Raw genomic sequence first — 23,995 nt, 5'->3', positions numbered from 1 at the left:
TTTAGTGATACTATTGTGATGAAAGATAAATTTTTTTTATAATTTTATACCAACAATAGTGAAAAACGCAAGTTTGATTGCAATGTCTTACGTTTTTTTTATTATAAAAAGGTGCTGATTTTTTAAAAAATTATAAAAATTTGTTGTTTTTCTCACTCTAATTTTTAAATAACTAAATAAAATATAAAATAGAAGGATGAACTGTTGTAAATGTTTTTTATTTGTTGAAAATTTCATATATAATTTATTAATTGCAAAAAATTATAATTTATTTAAGTGGAATATAAAAATACGACCATATATTTATACTATATATATATATATATATATATATTTCTTTTTAAGGGGTAGAAAAAATAGAAGCAAAGTAGTCCGTGAAAAGTCGAAATACAGAAAAAGAAATGGCGAAGGAGCAGGAGAATAATGGGAATGGCAGTAGCAGCTTGTTGGTAGAGTTGCCACTACGCGAAGCAGCGGAAGGATTCGAGCTAGAGAAGGCAATATGCAGCCATGGGTTATTCATGTTGGCCCCTAACCACTGGGATCCAATCTCCCGCTCCTTCTCTCGCCCTTTACGTCTCACTTCTCCTCCTCTTACAGTCACCGTCCGCATCTCTCAGCCGCCCACTTCTTCTTCTTCCACTCTCTACCTCCGCGTTTACGGTGCATCCTCCCTCTCTCCACCGCACCGCCACTCTCTTTTAAACCAGGTGTCTAGAATGCTGCGGTTGTCGGAGTCCGAGGAAAACAAGGTGAGAGAGTTTCGTAGCATTGTGGAAGCATTACATGGAGAAGAAGAAGCAACTGAGTATTTGAGGAGTTTCAGTGGGAGAGTCTTCAGATCCCCTACTCTATTTGAAGACATGGTCAAGTGCATTCTTCTCTGTAACTGCCAGTATGTATTTTCATATATTATCCTTTCATCATCATTGAATTTTTTGCACCGTCCTTAACCTATTTGATATAATGCCGCTATATACACCTGGGGCCAAATTTAAATAAGAGCACCCCCTACATTCTATAGGTTTTCAAGAACTTTGAGCATGGCTAAGGCACTTTGTGAGCTTCAGTTTGAAATTCAACACCAAATTTCTAGTTCAAAGGCTGCTGAAGATGATTTCATTCCTAAAACGCCCGCAGGGAAGGAGTCAAAGAGAAAGTTGAGGGTGTCTAAAGTTTCCATGCGTTTAGAAAGCAAATTCACAGAGTCCAAAGTAGATAATTCAGTGTCAGATCTTCAGCTTTCCCAAGAACCCCTTGACTTTGTAGGCATGGGAAGCTTCCCCAGTCCCGAAGAACTAGCAAACCTTGATGAAAGTTTTCTTGCAAAACGCTGCAATCTTGGCTACCGAGCAAGTCGAATATTGAAACTTGCGCAAGGGGTTGTCCAAGGCAATATTCAACTAACGCAACTGGAAGAAGATTGCAAGGAAACAAGCTTCTCCAGTTATGATAAGCTATCTCAGCGGCTGCGTCAAATTGATGGATTCGGTCCTTTCACATGTGCCAATGTGCTCATGTGTATGGGATTTTACCATGTGATTCCAGCTGATTCTGAAACTATCAGGCATTTAAAGCAGGTAAATCACCCATTCATTCCCCTAGCCAATGTACCTTGTTGAAGAATTTCTTTTTCAGCTTTCTATAGCGGTTTAATCTTATGTTACCTGAACTTCTTTTCTTTTAAAGTATCCATGTCCAAGAACCATATATAACATATGTTCGACTATGGGTACGAAAGCATGATCTTCCCAATAAGCAAAAACATATAAAATAAATTGAGTATACTCATATGAGACGCATTCATATTCGACACTGACCTAGAGTCCGAGCAAGTGCAGGTTCATTCAAAAAGTTGTACTGTACAGACTGTTGGAAGGGATGTTGAGCTTATCTATGCAAAATATGCACCATTTCAGTTCTTGGCGTATTGGTAAGTCATCTAACAACATCGCTCTGGCATACTTTTAGTAAATCTCTACTGATGTTTTATTTCCTCATTTGACAACATGGGATCAGGGCAGAGATGTGGCACTTTTATGGGCAAAGGTTTGGAAAATTAAGTGAACTGCCTGTCTCTGATTATAAACTTATGACTGCTAGCAATATGAAGAATAAGAAGATAGCAACTCGTAAAAGGAGTAAGACATCTGCCGAAGAGTAACCCTAACTCTGTTTTGTTAACGAAAATGATGGTAAATTATTTTAAGCTTGCTGCTCGAACTCACTGATTGAAGTGTATGATAATCATGCATAGACTTTCATGATTAATTTCACCCATGCCATTTTGGATTTTGGCATCCGACCTAACTGATGCCTTCTTGTACGAGTACCTTTTAAACGATTTGCTTTTAGACGCCAATCTCAGTCCTTTCGTTCACTATAATTTTAAATAGTAACATCAGTAACTATTGAATCAGTTACTCGTGTTGTGTTATTTCTTTTTATCATAGTTGTGTAAAGTGCTATATATTTACAGAATTTTTAAAAGCGTTCATTTTACAAAATAATAATAATGGCATTTGAGACCGATCACAGTAGGGGAAAAGGCTCTTTTGTGGGTGAAGATGACGTTTTACAATTAACTAAGCTTATTGTATTACAACTATTAATTTTATGGATGAAATAGCCACAAATGGCAACAATACATATATAACACACTATATTAATATACATCTGCCCATCAATTACTAACTTTAGTTTATTACAGAAGAAAAGAGAAGCAGAACCTATGATATTTTATGCTATAAATTATATTAACCTAAAAAATACAAGTTAGCTGAACTGTATTTACCCATTTAGTCTCAGTGTTGGGCCTGTTGGCCGTCATCTGTTAAGAGCAACCCTGAATAGGCCCTGGATCCATCATCGTATCCATTTGTGGTGGAGCAACTCTTTTTCGAATAAGCATTTCCACAGTGGGACATGTTCTTTTCCGCCCACCCCTTGGCCTTGACTGAAACTGCTCATCCGACTCTATGAAGTCGCCCTGAATAGGAAACAGTCGTTACAATCATTACTCTTTGTCTATCACGAAAAATACCTACGACGAAATAAACAAGCTCATAATAGCATTTAATCATTGACAACTAAATAACTTACTGGAACATAAACGTGGAGCGCTGATTTCTCATGGTTATCTCTGACATGCTTGTATGAAAATCTCATCCCACAACCAGAGAAGCTACATGCAAAAGGCTTGAGTTCTTCATGCACAGCCTTGACATGCTGACGCAGATTTGATTTCTGTAATAGAATATTTCAGTATTTTGGTGATAAAGGAAAAAAAAAAAGGTTCATAATCAGAAAAGAATTTCAGTATTCCACACTTCAGACCAAAACAACCACATTCAACTTCTTATGATTAACTGTAAATAAATTGCATATTTAAGGTTCACAAGTATCTTACAGTTGAAAATGTATGGAGACAACCCCCAAAATCACACTTAATTCTTTCTGATGCAACTCCTGATTCATGTGATCGAAGGTGCCGCTTGATGTTCTTCTTCAGCTGCTTTGCCCCACATATTTGACAATTAATATATTGGTGGCATGATTGCACATGAGCCTTAAGGCATTGCTCATTACTAAAATATTTCAAGCAACTTGGTTCAGAACAGAAGGCTTCAACTGAATCCAGCTTAACTGTAATAATTTTAACAGCACTCATTAGGCATGAAAACATCACCTCCCAATCAGCTTACTTCTCTTCGTCATCACCAAATCACATGCTTTAATTTTGAGAAATGAAGAAGGAAAGCAACTTACCATGAGAATCTTCATGCTTTCTCAGCTTTGATGAAAACTTGAACACTTTTCCACATCCTACTTCCTGGCAGATATATTGCTTCTGGCTTGCAGCATCAGTGGAAGATGAATCTTCATCATGAAATTCTTTCACGTGCCTTTTCATGTTGCCTTGAAACGCAAATTTGCTATTGCAGGTCTCAATTGGACAACTGAAAAGTTTTCCTTGGTGCTGAAGAAGGTGACGATTCAAATGGTCTTTTCTCCTATAGCTAGCATGACAATCATCAACTAAACAAACAAATGGCCTCTGAAAAAACAGAAAAATAAGTATTAGAACCTACTTGTATAAGTAGCAACCAAAATGAACCATACATGCATATGAACAACTCTTCAAACCTTCAAGTACCACACAGTGTGACCGAGGCTCACTTGATGAAGCTTCTCAGGAGGTCTCCCAACCTGATACTGATTCATTCAAGTCAAACAAGGCAGCCTCTCGCATTTTGGAGTTCTCTTTGTGGGATCCAATGCTTCACACTATAACATCCATTGGTATTTTCATAAAAAGAAACAATTCCTGCAAAAGTATTGATCCTTAATATACATGAACTTCTGAAGAAAAACAAACTAGCCATAAATCATAAGCCGTACTAAAGTACAAGACAAAACAATAGGTGTTATTAAGGGGAATGACAGATTGTCTGCAAGCGCAGCTTCCTTTGATTGTTGCCTTAGGGACTTCTTTTGGGTTATCTAAGATTTGCTTCATGAAAACTGAGATATATATATTTATCATAAACGCAATTAACAAAAACCAAAATCATGTTCTACACTATGGCTTTTGTCACCTATAACTGTTAAATATTCAAAAACTATTATATACATATAGATATATATAACTAAAAAGGGCAGAGAGGTTTGATAAATTAGCTTATTGAACATTATTAAAACCTTGAATGCAAAGGGAACTAAATACTTATAAAAGAAAGGTACCTCGAGAGAGTGGCTTTGCAAGTGTTGCTTCAAATGAGCAGGCTTCCTGAAAGTAGCACCACATTCTTGGCATTCATTTGACGTGGAAACTTCCTCTTCTTCCTTCCCTCCATTGTCTATTTTCTCCTGAACCAAACCCGAAGTTGAAAAGAATGTTTAGTATAAACCCGTTTAAAGAAAAGTAAGAAGAATCCATTGGCCTATGTCATTAGAAAAATTGAATAAACCATGCAGAATCAAAGCAGGTACCGGGTGGTGGGTGAGGATGTGGGTGGTGATGAGAGACTTCTTAGATCTGCAAATTCCACAATGATCACAGAAATAACGCCTTATGTCTTTGAAGATTGGTCCTGATACTCTTTCTCCTTTTTCTTCATCCATCTGATTACACTTATTTTTCTCGGAAGAAAGTGGGTTTTCACTGCAAGTGATCATTGAGAACTACAGAGGGATCAGCATGTAGACCTTTCAACGGACCTCAAATATAGACCAAAGCAAATTAGAGACACTTGGATGAAAGATAAGAAAACCTAGTGCTCTTGCTAGGTTTAGGGGCTTCCCAACCAAGCAAAGGATACCAAGCTCTAGGCTCAACTCCAAACTTTATGCTTGAAGAGCTTGAACTCAATCAAGTTTCATTTTCAGGCTGAGATTGACTCGAGAAAGATACCAAGGTACTTTAACTTGTTCAAGTAGACTTCTGATCAACTAAACAGCTAGTTCAATAATTAAAATTATATTCCAATTCAAAATAAATAAATAAATCCAATTGTTTTTAGCTCATACAACAACACGATCGAATGCGGGCCATGAGAATCTTCATCTAATTAAGTCCGTGATTCAAAATTCAGCAACATGTATAGGAATAAAATCACAGTAGCTTTTAACCTAATCCTACGGATGCATGATCATATAATTTTGCTGTAGAAATTCTGCAAATATTTGGTACCTTTAAGAATCCCAACCAAGTAATCCACAAGGCACCTCTTAAAGAGCTACAGCGGCGCAATTCTGAACTCAGATGTCGAAATCTAGGGCAATATCACTCCCCAGCCTTCAGAGTTGAGGTTGAGCTGCGCGTTCATGAGGGGGGCAAGTGGAAAATAAGTTGCAAAAGGGTTCGTTTCAAAGTTGAAACCCTAATTTAAGGCCCTACGCCGTCGTTTTAGTCTTAGTAATGGACCCCACATGACGTAACTTGATGTTCTCAATCTCGAATGGGAAGGACGAAATTCTCGTGAAAAACATTAATGCGCAAAAAAATAATAATAATACTACATGAAAATTTATTTCAACCCCTTCATTTCCCGTGAACGCATAATTAGCTTTCCTTCATTCAAGAACCCGACCCCTCTCATTTACTCCACTTGCTGCTTCCCCTTGATCCTTATATCAAATCAACTTTAACTCCACCATTTTTCACTCACTCTTTCCCAAAAATGGCTACATATTTCACTCTTTTCCTCGTCATCTTTTGTGCTTTTTTCCAACTCTCTAGGCCTTTTACAGTCATCATGTCGGATTCCGGCGTCCCCTCTACTCTCATCGACGGTCCTCAAACCGGGTTTTCGATTAACAAAAATGGGGCTCGGACCAACCCTCAAGAGCAAGATGCGGTTTACGATATAATGCGAGCCACGGGGAATGATTGGGCCACGGATATCCCCGACGTTTGCCGTGGGCGGTGGCACGGCATCGAGTGCATGCCGGACAAAGATAACGTTTACCACGTTGTTTCCTTGTCTTTTGGGGCATTGTCCGATGACACTGCTTTCCCTACTTGTGACCAGACAAAGTCTTATCTTTCAGAGTCCATTACCAAGCTTCCTCATCTTAGGACACTGTTTTTTTACCGTTGTTTCACTTGTAATCCTCAGCCAATCCCAAAGTTTTTGGGTCAATTGGGTTCCACGTTACAGACTTTGGTCCTTAGGGAAAATGGGCATATTGGTTCCATTCCTGCTGAACTGGGAAATCTTACTCGTTTACGGGTTCTTGATCTTCACAAGAACAACCTTAACGGTTCGGTCCCTGTTTCATTAGGCATGATCACTGGCCTAAGGTCGTTGGATTTGAGTGGGAACAAATTAAACGGTTCAATTCCTGCTTTTAGCTTCCCGGTTTTGAATGTTTTGGATATGAGCCAAAATCTTTTAATGGGTTCAATCCCATTTACCCTTGGGTCATGCCAGTCTTTAGTCAAAATCGATTTTAGTCATAATCGTTTGACCGGTTCCATACCCGATTCTTTTAGTGGGCTAAAAGAGCTCATCCTAATGGATTTGAGTTATAATCGCTTGTCCGGCCCATTTCCAACATCACTCAGTAGCTTAACTTCCCTACAAGCTTTGATCCTCAAAGGCAATCAAATGGGATCAACTGCCATTCCTAGTGATTGCTTTGATGGAATGAAGGATTTAATGATCCTAGTTTTATCGAACATGAACTTGCATGGACCGATCCCCGAGTCATTAGGCCGGTTGAACAGCCTTCGGGTGGCTTATCTTGACGGAAATCACTTCAATGGGTCAATTCCAAGCAACTTCAGGGACTTGAAGAATGTTAGTGAACTAAGGCTGAATGATAATCACTTAACCGGCCCGGTTCCATTTGGAAGAGAAATGGTGTGGAAGATGGGGCGCAAGCTTAGGCTTAACAACAATTCAGGACTATGTTTTAATGCAAATAACGGGTTTGAAGATGCCTTTGATAGGGGCATCGGTTTATGTGATGCACCTAAACCCGGTTCAGCAAGGACAGTGCAGCATTTGTCCAACAACACAAATGGGGATATGACAACAACAATAAATGTATCAGCTGGAGCAGTTCGTAAGACTTCAGTTTCTGTTAGGTTATCTCAGTTGGCATCACTATTTTTGTTCATTTTGCTGTCTTTACAAGGGAAATAAATAAAAAAAAGGCTTGTAAATTACAGTTTTGTGCATCTTAAATTCTTAATTTATCTCATAAATGAATCAATTGATGTTTGATTAAAGCATAAAACTACACCCCCCCCCCCCAACTCTCATATTTCAGAGCCTTTTTAACAAACCAAAGACAGGGCCTTTCATGGTCTGGATATCAAAATTTGCAACTCCTTAAACTTATTCTCCAACAACGTAGTCATAATGATAGAAGACATAAATCTCAACAACCATAAATAATTAGCACCAGATTGCCAAGATAAAAAGGTATTAAAAGTTTAATAGAATAAGAATCCATAAAGAAGTAGGTTCTGTGGGGGCACTCCAGCATCTCCAAGGCCATCCATTTGATTGTTGCATTCAAGTCCAGCAAGAATGAACTGCCACCTGTCATTATTTTGTATTATTCAAACTCTATTATGGCTTAAGGTAAAGCGTTAATTTCTTGTTAATTGCATCAGCTAACAAATTTAAGACACTTTTTGGCTTCAAAGCTGGCTGGACCAAATATTTTAATTTACGAGCAAAACTTAGGTATCATATAATATCAACATTTAATGATAATACCAGCGCACAATAAATACGTATCTAAAGTATGTTGTATGTATATGGATGGGGTAAAATTGATTTACTTAAATTTATTAAAATTATTAAATTTTAAGTTCAAACAATTAGTTTTTTTAATAATTTAAATTTACGTAATTAAATATTATTTAAAGAGGACACACCACCTTCACATCTCTCTATTTTATTTTCTAAAAACTTGACTTCAATCCTATCCGGAAATAAAAGGTTATTAATGTTGAAATGCAAGCTGATAACTTCATTGGTTTGCGTATTATCAATTGATTTATATCTCCACTGACAAAATTCAGCCTTTGTCTTGTAGAGCTGATAAAGCTATTTTAATTTCTTGTATCAATCATTGGTAGGCCTACCAACTAAAGCAGATTAGCCCGTAATTCAGGAGGAGTATATCTTTAGTTCAAACTCCAAAGCTTCACACCTATAAATAAACAAAAGTGTAGCTTCATATAATAAAATCAGTTGAGTTAAATCTCATACAGGCCAGCCTCATCTAAATGTGAATAATAAATAATATATTTAAAAGACTTTTATCTTCTGGTGTTCCACCAATAATCGTTTTTATTTTATGCATAGTGTTAATTTAGTATTACAACATTGGTATTTGCTTTTCCTTGGACCTCACAAACTTTATACCAATATCAGGTCAAATTTTGAAGCTTCGTTTAGCAGAAAAAGGCTTTAATAATATCAAATTTTGGTGCATCATCACGATGAATGAGTGCTTCTTCTATCCCATTAAATATAATTTATCATATTACCGTATTACTTTATTCAACTTCAATCCAATAATCTAAATGAAAATGAAAGCGGCCATTTTCGATAAAAAAAGAGACAGAGTGATATAGACTATAGAAGGAGGGAGGCAGAGGGGTCCATTCCATTGCATAAACTGTTTTTTGGGTTCATTTTTTGCATAAACTGTTAAAAGATTATGAAAAGAACTGTAAAAATGAAAAAAAAATTGTTTAATAAAATGGAACCATGGGTGGGGATCTGGACGTGGGTGCAATTTTTGAATTGAAAACAGCTAGATTCAATGAGAAAGCAGCCAAATCAGCAAGCAACCAATGGCATAAAGTAAACAAAAGAAAGAAAAAAAGAACAGGTAACTCCAGCAAACCTTGCCATATACTCTTCCTTTTCTCCATTTCTTCCCAAAAAATAGATACTAACAATTAAAGAAAAACCCAGAGAGAAAGTAAGTTTTTTTGGAACAATTTACTGCCCACTAGCGTTACCTTTGGCATCCCATATGAATCTGCTGCTTAGAAAAGGAAACTGAAGTTGAGCAATTAAAGTACAAAGTATAAATACAAATTTTATAATAAAAAAAAAAAGGTCTTTGAAACTGCAGGGAAGTGGTTTCCTTTGAGACAGAAGGCAAAAGAAAAAAAGGAAGACAGAGTGGGATTTTTAGTTTGGTTTTGAGATGGCGTTCTGCTCTATGATTTGTTGTGGGAAAGGCGTCGATCGGTAAGATTATAATTGTTAATACTGCTTTTCTTTGTTTTACAAAACTCCTTTTGGAAAGTTTTGCAGCGTTTTTTTTATTGAATTTTAGTTTTGATTTGAGGAATGGTAATGGTTTTATTTAGTTTTTGAAACTATCATCTGGGTGTTGATTAAATTTTATCTTTTTCATTTTTATCTACTATCATCTCAAGATTTGAACTTTGTTTCCTTCTGGAACCGTTGAAAAAGGAAATACTTAATCGAGCTTGATATAGCTAGTTGACTTTCATTTAAGCTTGAAATCTCGCACTCTGGAATCAAATTCACAAGGATATGCTGATTTCCGTCTTAGACGCAAAGGCTCTTTTGGCTGTCAAATTAAGTCTTCTTTTAATGCACTTAATTTAAGTTGTTTCGTGTTTTTGTGATTGGATTTTAATGTCTTAACATTGTATGATACAACAGGAAAGAGAAGGGAAAGCAGCAGCCGACATGGAGGATATTTTCATTGAAAGAATTACATTCAGCTACCAATAATTTTAATTATGACAACAAGCTTGGAGAAGGAGGATTTGGCAGTGTATATTGGGGTCAGCTATGGGATGGATCACAGGTATGAATCATTTTACTTTTTTTTTTTCCATTTTTTTTTTGTGGGGGGGCGCCCTTTTAACCAAGTGAAAATTGCTATTTTGTGGCGTCCTATGTTTCCCTAACTTCTAAGCTTTGAAAGATTTGTCGGTTAATACGTAGTTATATCCATCTGCGGCTCACTTTTCGCTTGTTTATCCATCAAAAACTTCGGTAATATTGAATGTTCTAGCATGCATCTTACTATAGTTTGAATCCAGTTTACTATTTGTGAAAATTGTTCTACTTTGCAAGCATATTCCTGGACTGGCTTCTGTTATTTTCATGGTTCATATCTATATGAATCTCATGTAACAAGGTAGAAAAGGTGCTACTCTGTTGAAGTAATGGTGCAGAAGTTTCTTATAATGGAATCAGTAGTAAGGGCAGAAGTGTTAAAACTTCCGACCTAAAACTGTTCAGCGATAGGTTAAAGGGTTAACATGATAAAGTCATAACAAATCCCAAATCAAAATGATGTGAATCAACATCGCTTGGCATTCACTCATAATAGGTGCAATGGAACAACTGAGAAAATTAACCGTATTAATAGATCATAAAGATTGGGAAACACATACCAGAACATGGGTATGATCCTCCAAGGACTCTTCAAATACATAGAATCCTGGGATAAAATTGAATATACCCTGTCCACATATACCAGTGTCCAAGCCTGACTAATATAGACTATAATGACTGTTTTAGGACCGGCTAGGATCGGACTTCATTAGATTCTTGTTCTTCTTCCTATGGAAAGTTGATAGCCAACTTTGATGTTGTACCATCTTTTCTCTGGACCCAGCTAGTACCGATTTCTCTAATTGCTAGGGAAGTTTTATGGCAAATAAAAATTGTAGTTTCATCAATTGTTGAAGGGTCACCATTAGTACTTACTGCGTAATTTTAGGACTTTGGTGATCTTCAAAATAGCACCTCTCGTTCTCTAAACAGCACATTAGTACCATCAATAGTTTCCATTTGGATAACACTTTTGGAATTCCATGATTATATCTGTTACAATCAAAATGAACCTTCTTGATGTTTTTCTATTGCTTTGTTTTTCTTTCAACCGTGTTCTTGTTTTGAAAGTTATAGACTTGCAGATCGCAGTTAAGAGGCTGAAGGTGTGGAGCAATAAAGCAGAAGTGCAGTTTTCGGTTGAGGTTGAGATATTGGCAAGAGTTAGACACAAGAATCTACTGAGTTTACGAGGATACTGTGCTGAAGGGCAAGAACGTCTGATTGTATACGACTACATGCCCAACCTAAGTTTGCTTTCACATCTTCACGGGCATCATTCATCAGAATGCCATCTTGATTGGAGTAGAAGGATGAATATCGCAATTGGCTCTGCTGAAGGAATTGCGTAAGTGTTGAACCCAATTTTCTTCTCTATTCTATAACTTTTTCTAACAAAAAATGCCAACCCCAACTCTTTCGCTTGATTCCTTCAGTTACCTTCACCACCATTCAACCCCACACATAATTCACAGAGACATCAAAGCTAGTAATGTGTTGCTAGATTCAGATTTCCAGCCTCAGGTTGCGGATTTTGGGTTTGCAAAATTTATCCCTGATGGTGCAACACATGTGACTACTCGAGTTAAGGGTACCCTTGGCTACCTTGCCCCTGAGTATGCTATGTTAGGAAAAGCTTCGGAGAGTTGTGATGTGTACAGTTTTGGCATTCTTCTGCTAGAGCTTGCCAGTGGCAAGAAACCCCTTGAGAAACTGAGTCCAACGGTGAAACGCCCGATTGCAGAATGGGCCCTCCCTGTAGCTTCTGAGGGGACGTTCAGTGAATTGGCGGATCCAAGGTTAAATGGGAAGTATGTGGAAGAAGAGCTGAAAAGGGTTGTCCTAGTCGCACTTGTATGTGCTGACGCTCAGCCCGAGAAAAGACCTACCATCCTTGAAGTTGTCAAGCTGCTCAAGGGAGAGTCCAAAGAGAAATTAAGTGAACTAGAAAATAGTGATCTGTTCAAGAACCCGCAGTCTGCTGTTTGTAATGATGAGATATTGGCTTCCGAGGAGAGCTCAGACACAATTAAGGAAGAGAAGGATTCCTAATCCGGTGAAGGAGACTGGGCACGGAAGTCCTTAAGCTGGCTGATGCCAAGGACGAATTTAAGTATTAGATGTCAAAATTTGTATAATTGATATACATATAGATATTATTGTTTTCTTTTGCTTACTTATCTTCTTCTCGTAAGAGGTGGCAGTGGTTACCGATGCCAGCAACACCACGTTGTAACATGGAACTATGTTTCAGGAGTGCTATGTTATATGTCTGGGGGTCAACGAAATGTTTCTTGAATTCTTTTTTACTTTAGACATTTGGTTTTATAGTGGGCGTTTTACATCATCTCTGGTTTCAGATATCTGGCACTATCTGCTGCTTGTGATATGAGACGTGAAAATCAATCTCAATGCCGACGGCAATGGCAATGCTTTTTTATATCCACCTCTGAAAGATGATTCCAAATGATCAAAGATGGGGGATTCAAACTTCAAAACTAACACCTTTGCAAAGCAAAAAGGCTAGAGTTAAATTGGACTGAAAACATGGTAACATTTAAATCTATACGTATCTCAATTGACGATTAATAAGTCAAAAATGCAAACTCTGAATCCCTTTCTTTATGAACACCAAAATAAGTAAAACACCAAAAGAATATTTGTTAGAGGGCAAAATCAGAAGGGTTTTGCTCGTATATTTACAACTCCCAGCATTGTTACAAATGGTATAAACAGTACATGCAACTATTCAAACAAAAAGGTCAGGCCTCTACTAATATTTCGGGCACAAAGTGTTAACAGGCGTAAGCTACAGAAACAACAACGAACAAGGTTGACATGAACCCAGACTTAGGTGAATGTATCCTCCCGATCTCCTTCTGCAGTCTCACCTTCCTCCAAGTTGCTGAACTCAAGGAAATGAGTCGGCCTGTGGTCCTCGTTGTAGTATTCTCTAGGTGTCCCTAGCTTCACCCCATATTTCATGCTAACTGTATGCTTCACTCCCATGAAATTGTAATTCCATGGACCATTGTCAGGAATCTATAAGTACAACACAAGTAAAGAGTCAGTCCCACAACACCCCATCCAATATTATATACATTTGATTGAAATATAATGGATAGGAAATTCAAAGAACACAAATCAATGAAAATATTCTCTTACCATATAAAACCCAAGGAACCTATCACTTAAGAGCATCTGCACCTTCTCGTAATGAGTTGGAAGGTAGCCATGAGGATTGCTTCCTGTATCTTTGTTTATCCGTCCCCACTCATATCCACTTGGTGTAAGCTTGTACGCTGTTAATGAGCAAGAACCAGGAGTGAAACTGCAAGTCAAGATAATGCACTTCTCTCCATCCCACTGTTTGTTGTTCTCCAAAATCCGAGCATGGGATGTGACATCCTGTGATCAGAAATGCATGATAATACGCAGCAATTAGTTTATAATATTAGATCAGTCATGGACAAAACTACAACATTGAAATATTCCACTAAAATTTTGCTTCAAGAAGCAAACTCTAAAAGTACCTGTGGTGATAATTGGGGAAGCTCATTTGGTTGTGTGTGCAACCATCCCAAAGGCTCCAGATCATTCAAGAAATCATGTTCAGGAAGAGCTGATGGAAGATGAACTTGCTGATGAGTACCCCACTGTGGTGGCATTGCAATACAGCGAATTTCCTTAACCTGAGGATTATCAGGAGGGCTTATTCCATACAAGTACCCAGCAATTTGAGTCCGCAAATCTGCTATGCAGATGAACTTCTTTAAAATGTTCTTTGGCATGATGTAAGTGTACCCCGTTTCCTGCATCATTGATTTTAATAAAGATCAGCATAAGCATCTAGATAAATGATTAGATCTCCAGTAAGTCAGTTATGTACCTTTATGTCTTCTGAGTTCACATATATATGATTGACACGGAGATAAAGATTAGTAGCTGATATTGCTCTAACACGCCAGTCAGTCTTGGACCCAAATGCTGCTTGCTCGTAAGGACTTGTGGTCGTGACAATGAGCTCATCACCATGCACATTTGTAGTCCTAGTTGTCACAGCTGTCAGCTGACTTGCTTCCTTAGCCTGAAAGTATAAGTTGATAAATTTAGATAAAATAGAAGTTCAGCAAACATAAAGCCAAGTTAAATTAGCAAGCAATCATAAATAAATAGTAATGAGGGGGAAAAAACCAGAAAGAGCTTAACCTGTTTCTCAATCTCTGCTATTTGTTGCCTCTGTTGAGAGGGTGGAGTAATCTCAGCTCCAAGAATAATGTCACGAATCTCGGACTGTGTTAGGGCTGATGTGTTCACATTGTTCTTTTTGGCATAGTCAGAGAGTATGAGATCTCTTAAAGCAACTTCAACCTGTGCCACGAAATTCAGCTTTAATGCACTTGCAAAGAAGGATGCATGCTTCTAAAACTAATTGGTGAATGCACTATGAGTAACAATAATGCCTACCTTCATCCACTGATCATCAGTTAGAGAAGGCCAGATATGATGTGGCTCAGTAACAATTGTCTTGTCAGGTTTCAGTAACATCTTAGCCTTCTCATTGTTCACATGAAGTGCACGAAGGATCAGAATAAGTCGGGAGAATGCAGTGTATGATGAGATACTCTTCAACCAGTCATCATAGATGTTAAACAAAACCATTTGTGGTTCTGTAGCCTTAAGAATCAGATCACCAAATTTTTCTATTTTCAAGCAAGCTTGGAATGGTAGTTGCAGCTCACTTCCCTTGATAACTATGTTAGGGAAATCCAGTAAGTGAACCTCCAAAGGATCAAGCATTCCCTTCCGAGTAACAATGATCTGCTTTGGTTGTTCTTCAACAGGCAGAGACCGCACAAGAGCAGCAACTTCTTCAGCAGTTTTCCACTTAGCAAGCTGACCAAGACGCTTTTGACCTGCCCACACGCTTGTGTGAATGACCTGCAAGAAGCGAAAGTGATCATGTTGAGATCTTCACAATAGACAAACTAGCTTAGAAAAGAAATGCTATATGAGGAAACAAACCTTTAGGAACAACTGTCCAGTCCTGGGATTAAATATGAAGATGGCACCATTAATGGGCTTTGTTGTGAGATTCCCTTCAAATGTCTTATGGATTGTCACACGATAAACATTGGTGTCGTCAACAAACCAGATAATCTGGTTGCTGAAGATCTCCCCATAATTTTGGGATGAAAGATATGGCTCAGTAGGCTCAGAAGAATACAACTGCAAACCTTTTCTTATCCGCTCCCTTAGGACATATAAAGCTGGATTTGACTGTATAAATAGACAGAAACAATTAGATCAACCCTTGATATCCATACATATATTATCATTTAAAAACAAACGTAGCTTCAAAAATCTGAATTATAGATTATTATATTTTCTGTCCACCGATGTTGTAAAACAGTAAACCATGTTACCTTCATGATCTTATTCATTGCCTGAGCAAGCAGTGGCTTTGATCCAGGGAACCAGTTACCGAACGCAGAATGCAAGTTGTAAGCCAGATCAAGTCCAATCATCACCCCTACATAAAGACAATAGATGATCAGATCTTTGACCAAAAGAAAACAAAGGGCATACAGGAGAGAAGGAAAAACAGGAACAAGTAGGTAAAATTTTACCAGTAGGAGATGGATAAATAGACATGTTGTCTGTTGTATAATCCATAAATTTGGCTCGAGTGTAACGCTCAATATCATGCGAATCATAATCTCCCCACCGAAGTTGTACATCTATCCAATATTTATTGCTTGCTTTTTGATCAAACATGTCCTTGGACTCAGCCACAAGACTAGGCTTCGACATAGGCCATCTATGAGCTGCAAAGAGAAGAATATCTGCGCAAGAGCTGTTCATCTTATAACTCTTCCTTGGATGAATTGTCTCCTTCTGAACAGTTTCAATTTCCAAAGCATCCAATTCCTGATCTAGCACTTGGCAAAGATCCATAACTACACTCTCATGAATTTTTTGCCACAAATGGGCACGGAAGATCTGAATCAAAGATATTTTCAAGGTTGGGATCTTCCCATGCATGAATATTCCAGTGAGATCTAGTTGCACTTGAAAACCCACGTAAACATTAGCCCGATTGATTGTAGGTGACCACCAGAGAGTAAATCTACGGTTAGGAATCTGGTTAAGACCAGATCTCTGAGCATTAGTAAGCTTCTTATACTTCATTGACTCCTCGAATCCAGAAGCCTTTTCCCAAAAAAGACCCTCCCAAGTAGGGAAGCTGTAATATAAGGAATAGAAGAACATAAAATAAGATATGACCATACAAATCATTAATAAGTATAGTAACTGGTCAATTTATCTATGAAATTTATAACTAAACTAAAACTAAGCAAGTACTTACTATGTTCCTTTAAACAAGGTATGCTCTAGAATTCCCTCAACACCTCCCAGAGCTTGGATGACATCAGTTCGATAGTTGTTCAAGTTCCACAATTTGCCATCATGCCTTTGGTGGGTCCACCAGAATGGATTCTGCTTCAGCACCTGGTACTGCTTGAAGTCGGTGCGTACTCGCCATCCTTTGTCATATGCTAATGTGTGCCTATCCTTCTGAAACAAAGTATTTATACGTGGTATTCCCCTATCCCATGAATCCTGTTAATAAATCAGGGACAATATCATCAGAACACAACTTTCATGTGACAGATAAATCATATAATGCAAAAAATGTACAGAATGCTAAATGGTTAGAATAACAATCATACGAAAAGATACAACGAGAGGAAACTGCCAAAGAGAAATGGAATTAGAAAACAACAATCGCAATCACTTGACAATAGAAAACAAGACAACTCACTTCCAAATCCTCAAGAGTTAGGCGCCTATTTTGTGCTTGAGCTTCCTGCCTCTTCAGAGCATACTCGGCCCAAACACGCTGTGAGTCTATGAACTCGCTCTCCCATGGCTGTTGAAGTCAGAAAATTATCAAACAATAAAGCAATATAGAAAGTAGAAACCGAAAAACATGTAAGAAAGTGCAATCGACTTTACCTGTATGTACCGGTAAAGATTAGGGATCAGCTGGTCCTCTTCATGGCTCATTCCACTCCTAAAGTGAGTCACACCAACATCAGTCTGTTGACTGTATCGAAGGTCACTCTGCGGAATCAATATGTGTCCCATTGATAACATGCCAAGTCCTCCAATTTCTTTAGGAGTGTAAAAAATGACAGGAGGGAACCTGAAAGCATGGTAGTGTTTTAATAACTTATTATGACAAAAAAGAAGAGAGGCATAAAGAATAGAGAGATCAGTTAGAAAAACCATACCGACTAGGCATTTTTGAATTCAATCCAATCTTGATACGTGTTTGAATTTTATTTTCACATTTAACAAGCAGATCTAGAAGCTCTTGTGTATGTACAGTTGCTTCACGGAAGTAAGTCATAAGACCTGATCAACAAAGAAAAAAAATTAAGAGGAAGAAGACCCAATAAGTTCAACAAAGCAAAAGATCAAACAAAATTCACAAGACCAATATAAAAGGCGATATGAAATACCTATTAAAGCAGTATTCCATTTATTGACTATCTTTGTAAATGTTGTTGACCCAGAAGACATGAGAATCTGCCTGACACGATTCTCAAAGACCTTCATGTGCTCATCATCAACCCGTAAGAAAGCAACTGCAGTTCGCTCTTTTGTTTGTTCATTCTGCAAATTCCAAACCCCATCTCTTGTATTGCTAAATGCTTCTTGGGTCATTCTTATTTTAGGAAGTATTCGAACTTCAAAACCACACCTAGACATCAGAGATAAAGATACTGCATCAGTCAAACAGTTTCCTCAAGTACATAGCAGGACAGAAACAATACCACTAACAAGGAAACCTTAAAACTATCAAAAAAAGTTCGTTGCACAAAGCTATTTTACCCATACAACAAAGTCACATGCAAACTCATAATGAAATTTAACAAAACACATTCTGCCACATAGGCAAGACACCAAGCACAGAGCATCACTTTATGTCAATGCACAAAACCAGTAAACCGATAGACTTATAACATCTAACATTATAGCTCCAGATAACCAATTCACATATCATGAATTCTTTGTAATGATAGTTTGACATGGCTGTCAAATTAATACATCTCTGAGGTAAAATAAAATGGAATTTTCAACATTTTCATTAGAAGAAACCAAGAGCAAAACCTTTGGTCAACCACTAAAAATAATTCAAGCACTAAATGCTGCATATATATAACAAAAACATTAAATAAAGAGGTAATATGAGACACATACATGCTAAAAAGCAGGTTGGGATTATCCTTGCTATAGACAGAAACAAAGCTGTTTTCCCATTCCAACGTTGTGATGCTTCTAGGTAGACGATTCTTCATGTCCCAGAAGACACTTCTCCCAAGATTAACTGCAAAGAAAGAAATAAAACTAGAGACTGAATCTCCAAAGCAGTTTCGTCCAAAAAAATTCAAATCATTTAAGATTCCACAAACCATCATGTTTCATAAGCCTCATTCTTGCATCTCTTGGCCAGCATTTCTTGTTGTTATATCCAACCATGTTTTCATTGTTTGGATCAGGATGCTCAGTAAGATAACGCTGGATTAGGTCTCGTGCCTCTTCATGTGTGAATCTGAATAATATGTGCACCCTATCAATATACCTAGAGTACAGACGAATTGGATGCCTGGTTTCAACTTTTGTGTCCCAGTATGTGATGAATTCATTTGGCATCTGGGGTGGACCAGCAATCTCACTAGCACGAGTCAATCCAAGAAGCAAGAGATCCAGAACAAGTCCATAATACTGGACAACAAAAGAAGCAAACTGAAGACCACGTATAAGACCATATGAATTCGTGTGACTCATATCTTTGTAAGACAACACCACATTGTTCTTTGCAGTTACATAATCTGCAATGTTGTGATCAAGAACCAAACGCAGAAGCCTGCAAAATATAAAGAAATATTATTTATAAATTCCAACAAGGCCAATGATGAGATGATCAAAATATTTACACTGAACCAACCTGTTTAACATAGTCAAATCAATTTTCTCAAAGAACTTCTCAAATTTTGTCTGAAGCATCACCACACACTGCCCCTCACTTGTGTCCCATATTCCTTGCAAATTGTTTATACCTTGACACCATTTGTAAACCAAAAGCGGGGGTGGCTCAGAATCTGCAGGCTTAATCCAATTAGGAAATAGGTGGCGCTTGTCTCCCTCATACCATAGGTATTGGTCAAGGTAAGCGTCAGTAATCTTCTCAAGGGGCTCAATTTCATACACTGGAATCAAATAGCTGTACAAATCCATGAACTCTATTCCAACCTGCAAAGAACAGACCACTTTTAAGTTCGAAACCATGTATAGAATACAAAGAAGTTCAAAAGCAAAATAAATTCATACTGGGCCACCAACTTACTTCTTTGAAGGCACGTTGGGTAAGGAGATGCCGCTTGATCCTTGATAAGGCCTCATGAGGATTATCATAAGCCTGTTCAATTAACCCCAGTTCTTCTCTTTGGAGTTGGTTTAACCTCACAGCTACACTGTAAGATTCCTTCAACCTTTCCAGTGCAAGGATGAGTAGCTTTGTATCATGCTTGTAAGACAAAGGGGGAAATGGAATGGGAGAAAATTTTCTTGATTCCAACCAATGCACAGTTGTGGTATAAATGGCAACGGCTTCTTCTGGAGTGACATATGGCCCATCTTTCAAATAATTGTGCTGTCGTTCCTGCTCAGCTTTTAGCCAGAGGCGTGTCAATCTGCCTAAGTTTTTCCTACAAACGGTTTTATCAACAGTTGCACCTCTTCTGATACGCTCACGATTGTAATGCGCAACATTTGTCCACCAGTCAGCTTTAGACTTGACATATCTGAGGATCATATTCTCAATGGGAACTGGCAAACCCGGAACCTAAAGAGTAAATCAGTATGACAACTAGCACAGGTGACAAAAATAGCAAGCAAGTCATTCAAAAAAAGGTTTTACCTTCCACGGAATGTTTGCCTTCCAACAGCGCCATGCCTCGCTGAGATGCTGCAATATTGTTCTAGCTTTATTTTGTTTAATTCCCTCTGCAATTTAATTATAAACATACTGTTAGAAGGAATTGCCAACAGGGAAAAAAAGGAAAATCGTGAAAGGTAACAACTAATGACAATTGATATTAACCTGGCATGGCATCAAGAACATCATGCATGACAGCAGCTCGAAGTTCCAGATCGAAGTGGCTCTCAACACGTTGCTTGGTAACAGTCTTAGCCACTCCCTTCGAATGTCGACCTTCAAATTGACGTGCAAGCAGATTTCCTAACCACCTTTCTAGAAGAGGCACAATGCCACGAAGGAAAAAGAGCCATACCCTCCACATTGGTGCCCAAAATCCACATCCAGGTCCTTTCCCCACTGGCCCAGTGTTGAAGCGATAATAAATTAAGTGTTTCAAGTCTTTGCACATCCTAATCTGTCTCATGAGCCGGTACTTGTAACGGTACATCCCAGTCAACTGACCAACATGGGAAAAAGTATACTGCAGACCATCTGCCAATTGGAAGGCATCAACATTTCCAAGTCGAAACTGAACATTGGCATCAACCACAAGCTTTGTTAAACGCAGAATCTCCCGACAAAGATGAAAAGCATTGCCAAATCGTGACTTCTTGCGCTCTTTTGTGGTGAGAGTCTTCACAGGTTTCAAGTTGAAGTTGTAATCCAGGTGAAGGTAGTTCAAATTTTTCCTATGTATCAAAAGGTTCAGCATGTTGTACCCTTGCTTGCAAACTTGTAGACCTGCTTCAACCCAATCAAGCTCTGTCGTTTGAAAGAACTTGGTAGCCTGGAGAGACCGAAACAAGTGCTTCTTCTTCTGAGCCTTTGGTGGTCTGTGATGCAGCTCATTCAGCACAAAGCATTTCAACAGTTTCTGATAGCTTACTCGCACTTTAACAGGATAAGATGGAGGACAGTGCTCCTTGTACCAGTCTGACACAAGTGGTATATCTTCAGCACGTCGCACCCGACCAGATCTCATATTAAAAGGGCGTGGAGCAAATAAAAGAGAAATCCCAGCAGCAGTAGTATCGGTGTAAAGCTGTGTGTCACTCAGCAAAGGTTCCACCCCTTCAGGCAAGACAAAATCATCTTCGTCCTCGTCATCATAAACTTTCTTTTCTCGTCGCTCCTTGTTTGTGGCAGTTATAGGGTGTATCAAAGGATCATAATAGAATGCCGGTAAATCAGGGTCTTCTGTTTTAATGTACATGACCATGGGAGTATGATACACACAAAGCTTTACTTTCCTGGGCCTATTGTTATAAAGATGAGGGAAAGCAATTCGATACTCTGTCCTAAGAGGTGACCGGATAATGAGTTTGTTTATGTCATTAAATTCATTCCAGTCCTCATCCCCTTTCTCCATATCACGGTATAATGGTTCAAACTTAGGACCACCTAAAAATATGCACAGCTAGATGAGAAAGCGTTCAAGCAGCATAAAGAAAAAATAGCAAAAGAAACCAACTCAACACCATAAACTTATCAAATCAAAGAAATCTGATTTCAGACCTACAACCAGGCATAACGGAAGCAATGGCATGCCATCATCACAACAAATTTCCATTCCAGTATTTTCCACCCATTTAAAAAACAAAGAAAAAAGAAGACTGAAATTAGAGATGTCAATACATATTATAGTACTAGTAAATGCAAGCAGGATACGAGTGAAAGGTTCTAGAAAACTACTTCAATCACTAAATTTATAATAACTGAATCACAATCAACTGTGTGTCTCCACACCCCAACAGCCAAACTTTGCAAATTTCAGATCATTCATGGACATAGGAAAAAGAAGTTTAGTATAGATGGCAGGAAACTTACCAGGTATGCACATGTTTAATGCTTTAGCTGTGAAGAATGACTCCATGTCAAACAAGTAGAAATAATTACGGTCAATCAAATCAGAAAGAAGTTGTCCAGCAAGCCGGTGCAAAGTGGCCATAATTGGAAGAGAAAGATGCCATTTCCTGTAACTCGGGCCATTGATAAGCTTTGTTTTTACAAGAGGCTTATGGTCATAAAACCAAGCGTATACAGCAGAATCTTCTTCTTCATCCAGCTCTAACTGAATCGGCTCTAGAGGATCAACATCTAACAGATTATCAGCATAGTCTAATGGAGGCTCCTCATCATCAAATGGTGGAAACCGCATTCTCTTGAAATGACGACGATCTCTTTTCTCCCTTCGCATCATGATCCACATTGAACCCCACTGTCGAAATAAAAGATAAGTCGATCAATAACAAGAACTACTTCCAGGAATAATTCAAATCAGATAGAACTTAATTTGGTGTTGAATTGTTGTAAGAGGAGAAGGTAATGAGCATACCTGTGCTAAATAGATTGGTTCAACAACCCATGGTATTTCATTCACAAACGTGATTGCTCCTGTAATATGGTACAAAACCTTCACATCTCGAACCTGTTCCCAAGGCATTGGCATATTCTCAAGGAGCTTGTAAACTGCATGAGGAATGAATTTAAGGGCTCCAAGATACACACGTTTATCATGGCGATATTTTTTTGAAGACATGTCCCCATGGTCTCTGTCAGAAATAAAACAAAACTAACCATGAATATCTTGCCAATGAAGTGTATACTATCAAAACATCGAACTACAAAGTAATCATAGAAAAGGACTCTATGTATTTTGGAAACGCAACCAAGAGTAGCATGCCTTCAACAAAGTTAAAAAAGAAATATGTAAATATGGTTAAAGGTCATACTAGTGAGGATAAAATTATTCAAAATCAAGAAAAAAAAATCCTAGATAAAATGTCTCTATATTTTGCAATTTATTTCCATGCAAATTTCTCTCGTACAAAAATTGCAAAAATAAAAGCCCTTAAGTGAATATTTCTAACTTAGAACATAAATACATAGATAATCCTACAGAATACTTTAAATATTAAAATATATAAGAAAAAATTTATCGATGAGAGAACTAATAACTAACTTTACAAGATCCCATGACCGACCTCTAACCAGTTTAGCAATTCTCGAAATCGGTAAGACCTAGTGTTAACAATCTTTAATACCTTAAAAAAACAATAATGATGAGGAAAATGAACAAAACATGATAGATCAAATCTCGCTAAACTATCTTTAAAACCATGTAACAATATATATTACCTGATAATCTTCCTGACGTGCTCAGGAGGCATATCCTCCTTCTGCGTCTCGACAAAACCAAATTTCCTCTTATCCCCATACCGTTTAGAGTTAAGTTGCATCCATTTCCGAGCCTTCTCCTCCAGCTTCGCCTCTGCTTCCTGCGGAGTCATATGCGGAGCTAGAACCGTGTACGAAGGCTGGGCAGCTGGAGGCGGTGGGATGGTGGATCCCCCGGTTCCCGGCGGCGCTATCTGAGCGTTGTTATTATTGTTGTTCCACATGACAACTTTGGCCGATAAATATATACTCTAACGACCCCAATGCAAGCTTGAAGGAAGAAACCGAAGAGGATTTCGAACTTCGTTCGATGAAAATGATTTTGAAATTAGGGTTTTGGAGGGCTGGCGTTTGGGTTTATCTTACTTTTTCTCCTCCCTCTGCGAAGAGAGTGAGATTTTTTGGAGCAAAA

General features: G+C 38.1%; 5 protein-coding genes across 9 annotated transcripts; 3 read left to right on the top strand and 2 right to left on the bottom strand.

Annotated features, from left to right (window-relative positions):
• The first annotated feature begins 356 nt into the window (after nucleotides 1-356).
• LOC105767847 (uncharacterized) lies at nucleotides 357-2,419 on the top strand. Of its 2 annotated transcripts, none has more exons than XM_012587421.2 (4): nucleotides 357-895; nucleotides 1,025-1,580; nucleotides 1,842-1,933; nucleotides 2,020-2,419. In XM_012587421.2, the coding sequence occupies exons 1-4, from the start codon at nucleotides 402-404 to the stop codon at nucleotides 2,162-2,164; spliced, it is 1,287 nt and encodes a 428-aa protein (XP_012442875.1). In that variant the 5' UTR covers nucleotides 357-401; the 3' UTR covers nucleotides 2,165-2,419. The 2 variants fall into 2 exon arrangements, with proteins under 2 accessions (XP_012442875.1, XP_012442874.1); XM_012587420.2 differs by having other exon boundaries at nucleotides 1,004-1,580.
• Nucleotides 2,420-2,665: 246 nt separating this feature from the next.
• LOC105767848 (transcription factor IIIA) lies at nucleotides 2,666-5,861 on the bottom strand. 3 transcript variants are annotated; one of them, XM_012587422.2, is made up of 7 exons: nucleotides 5,693-5,861; nucleotides 4,993-5,184; nucleotides 4,744-4,869; nucleotides 3,769-4,057; nucleotides 3,410-3,645; nucleotides 3,103-3,246; nucleotides 2,666-2,989 (listed from the first exon to the last, which is right to left on the bottom strand). In XM_012587422.2, the coding sequence occupies exons 2-7, from the start codon at nucleotides 5,176-5,178 to the stop codon at nucleotides 2,834-2,836; spliced, it is 1,137 nt and encodes a 378-aa protein (XP_012442876.1). In that variant the 5' UTR covers nucleotides 5,179-5,184; nucleotides 5,693-5,861; the 3' UTR covers nucleotides 2,666-2,833. The 3 variants fall into 3 exon arrangements, with proteins under 3 accessions (XP_012442876.1, XP_012442877.1, XP_012442878.1); XM_012587423.2 differs by having other exon boundaries at nucleotides 4,993-5,164; nucleotides 5,693-5,859; XM_012587424.2 differs by lacking the exon at nucleotides 5,693-5,861 and adding an exon at nucleotides 4,147-4,327 and having other exon boundaries at nucleotides 4,993-5,015.
• A 271-nt stretch (nucleotides 5,862-6,132) lies between these two features.
• Nucleotides 6,133-7,675, top strand: LOC105767846 (protein TOO MANY MOUTHS). Its single transcript, XM_012587419.2, has one exon. It carries the CDS (start codon nucleotides 6,183-6,185, stop codon nucleotides 7,650-7,652), a length of 1,470 nt encoding a protein of 489 aa, XP_012442873.1. The 5' UTR covers nucleotides 6,133-6,182; the 3' UTR covers nucleotides 7,653-7,675.
• Nucleotides 7,676-9,210: 1,535 nt separating this feature from the next.
• Nucleotides 9,211-12,702, top strand: LOC105767850 (PTI1-like tyrosine-protein kinase At3g15890). 2 transcript variants are annotated; one of them, XM_012587425.2, is made up of 5 exons: nucleotides 9,211-9,360; nucleotides 9,610-9,728; nucleotides 10,173-10,320; nucleotides 11,441-11,703; nucleotides 11,792-12,702. In XM_012587425.2, exons 2-5 carry the CDS (start codon nucleotides 9,685-9,687, stop codon nucleotides 12,405-12,407), a joined length of 1,071 nt encoding a protein of 356 aa, XP_012442879.1. In that variant the 5' UTR covers nucleotides 9,211-9,360; nucleotides 9,610-9,684; the 3' UTR covers nucleotides 12,408-12,702. The 2 variants fall into 2 exon arrangements, with proteins under 2 accessions (XP_012442879.1, XP_052486300.1); XM_052630340.1 differs by lacking the exon at nucleotides 9,211-9,360 and having other exon boundaries at nucleotides 9,367-9,728.
• Nucleotides 12,703-12,946: 244 nt separating this feature from the next.
• On the bottom strand, nucleotides 12,947-23,995 carry LOC105767845 (pre-mRNA-processing-splicing factor 8A). Its single transcript, XM_012587418.2, has 23 exons — nucleotides 23,545-23,995; nucleotides 22,742-22,958; nucleotides 22,234-22,624; nucleotides 20,530-21,807; nucleotides 20,347-20,432; nucleotides 19,774-20,271; nucleotides 19,375-19,679; nucleotides 18,839-19,293; nucleotides 18,627-18,753; nucleotides 17,885-18,126; nucleotides 17,654-17,777; nucleotides 17,376-17,565; nucleotides 17,182-17,289; nucleotides 16,726-16,979; nucleotides 15,986-16,602; nucleotides 15,782-15,888; nucleotides 15,381-15,635; nucleotides 14,823-15,296; nucleotides 14,565-14,726; nucleotides 14,245-14,442; nucleotides 13,889-14,167; nucleotides 13,521-13,763; nucleotides 12,947-13,397 (listed from the first exon to the last, which is right to left on the bottom strand). The coding sequence occupies exons 1-23, from the start codon at nucleotides 23,805-23,807 to the stop codon at nucleotides 13,206-13,208; spliced, it is 7,065 nt and encodes a 2,354-aa protein (XP_012442872.1). The 5' UTR covers nucleotides 23,808-23,995; the 3' UTR covers nucleotides 12,947-13,205.

The sequence above is a fragment of the Gossypium raimondii genome, chromosome 5 (assembly GCF_025698545.1).
Source record: "Gossypium raimondii isolate GPD5lz chromosome 5, ASM2569854v1, whole genome shotgun sequence".
Lineage (NCBI taxonomy): Eukaryota > Viridiplantae > Streptophyta > Magnoliopsida > Malvales > Malvaceae > Gossypium > Gossypium raimondii.
This window is presented reverse-complemented; position numbering and strand designations above follow the sequence as displayed.

Bases quoted from the DNA above. Each gene is read 5' to 3' on its own strand.
- LOC105767846 (XM_012587419.2), top strand. From the start codon at position 6,183: ATGGCTACATATTTCACTCTTTTCCTCGTCATCTTTTGTGCTTTTTTC.
- LOC105767845 (XM_012587418.2), bottom strand. From the start codon at position 23,807: ATGTGGAACAACAATAATAACAACGCTCAGATAGCGCCGCCGGGAACC. The intron at 14,727-14,822 runs GTAGGCATTATT...TTCGTGGCACAG, and splicing joins CTGATGATCAGTGGATGAAG to GTTGAAGTTGCTTTAAGAGA. The intron at 14,168-14,244 runs GTACATAACTGA...TCAATGATGCAG, and splicing joins TGAACTCAGAAGACATAAAG to GAAACGGGGTACACTTACAT.
- LOC105767850 (XM_012587425.2), top strand. From the start codon at position 9,685: ATGGCGTTCTGCTCTATGATTTGTTGTGGGAAAGGCGTCGATCG. The intron at 10,321-11,440 runs GTATGAATCATT...ATAGACTTGCAG, and splicing joins AGCTATGGGATGGATCACAG to ATCGCAGTTAAGAGGCTGAA. The intron at 11,704-11,791 runs GTAAGTGTTGAA...TGATTCCTTCAG, and splicing joins GGCTCTGCTGAAGGAATTGC to TTACCTTCACCACCATTCAA.
- LOC105767847 (XM_012587420.2), top strand. From the start codon at position 402: ATGGCGAAGGAGCAGGAGAATAATGGGAATGGCAGTAGCAGCTTGTTG. The intron at 1,581-1,841 runs GTAAATCACCCA...GAGCAAGTGCAG, and splicing joins CTATCAGGCATTTAAAGCAG to GTTCATTCAAAAAGTTGTAC. The intron at 1,934-2,019 runs GTAAGTCATCTA...ACATGGGATCAG, and splicing joins TTTCAGTTCTTGGCGTATTG to GGCAGAGATGTGGCACTTTT.
- LOC105767848 (XM_012587422.2), bottom strand. From the start codon at position 5,178: ATGATCACTTGCAGTGAAAACCCACTTTCTTCCGAGAAAAATAAGTGT. The intron at 4,058-4,743 runs GTACCTTTCTTT...CTGTTTTTTCAG, and splicing joins TGCAAAGCCACTCTCTCGAG to AGGCCATTTGTTTGTTTAGT. The intron at 3,646-3,768 runs GTAAGTTGCTTT...AAATTATTACAG, and splicing joins AAAGCATGAAGATTCTCATG to TTAAGCTGGATTCAGTTGAA.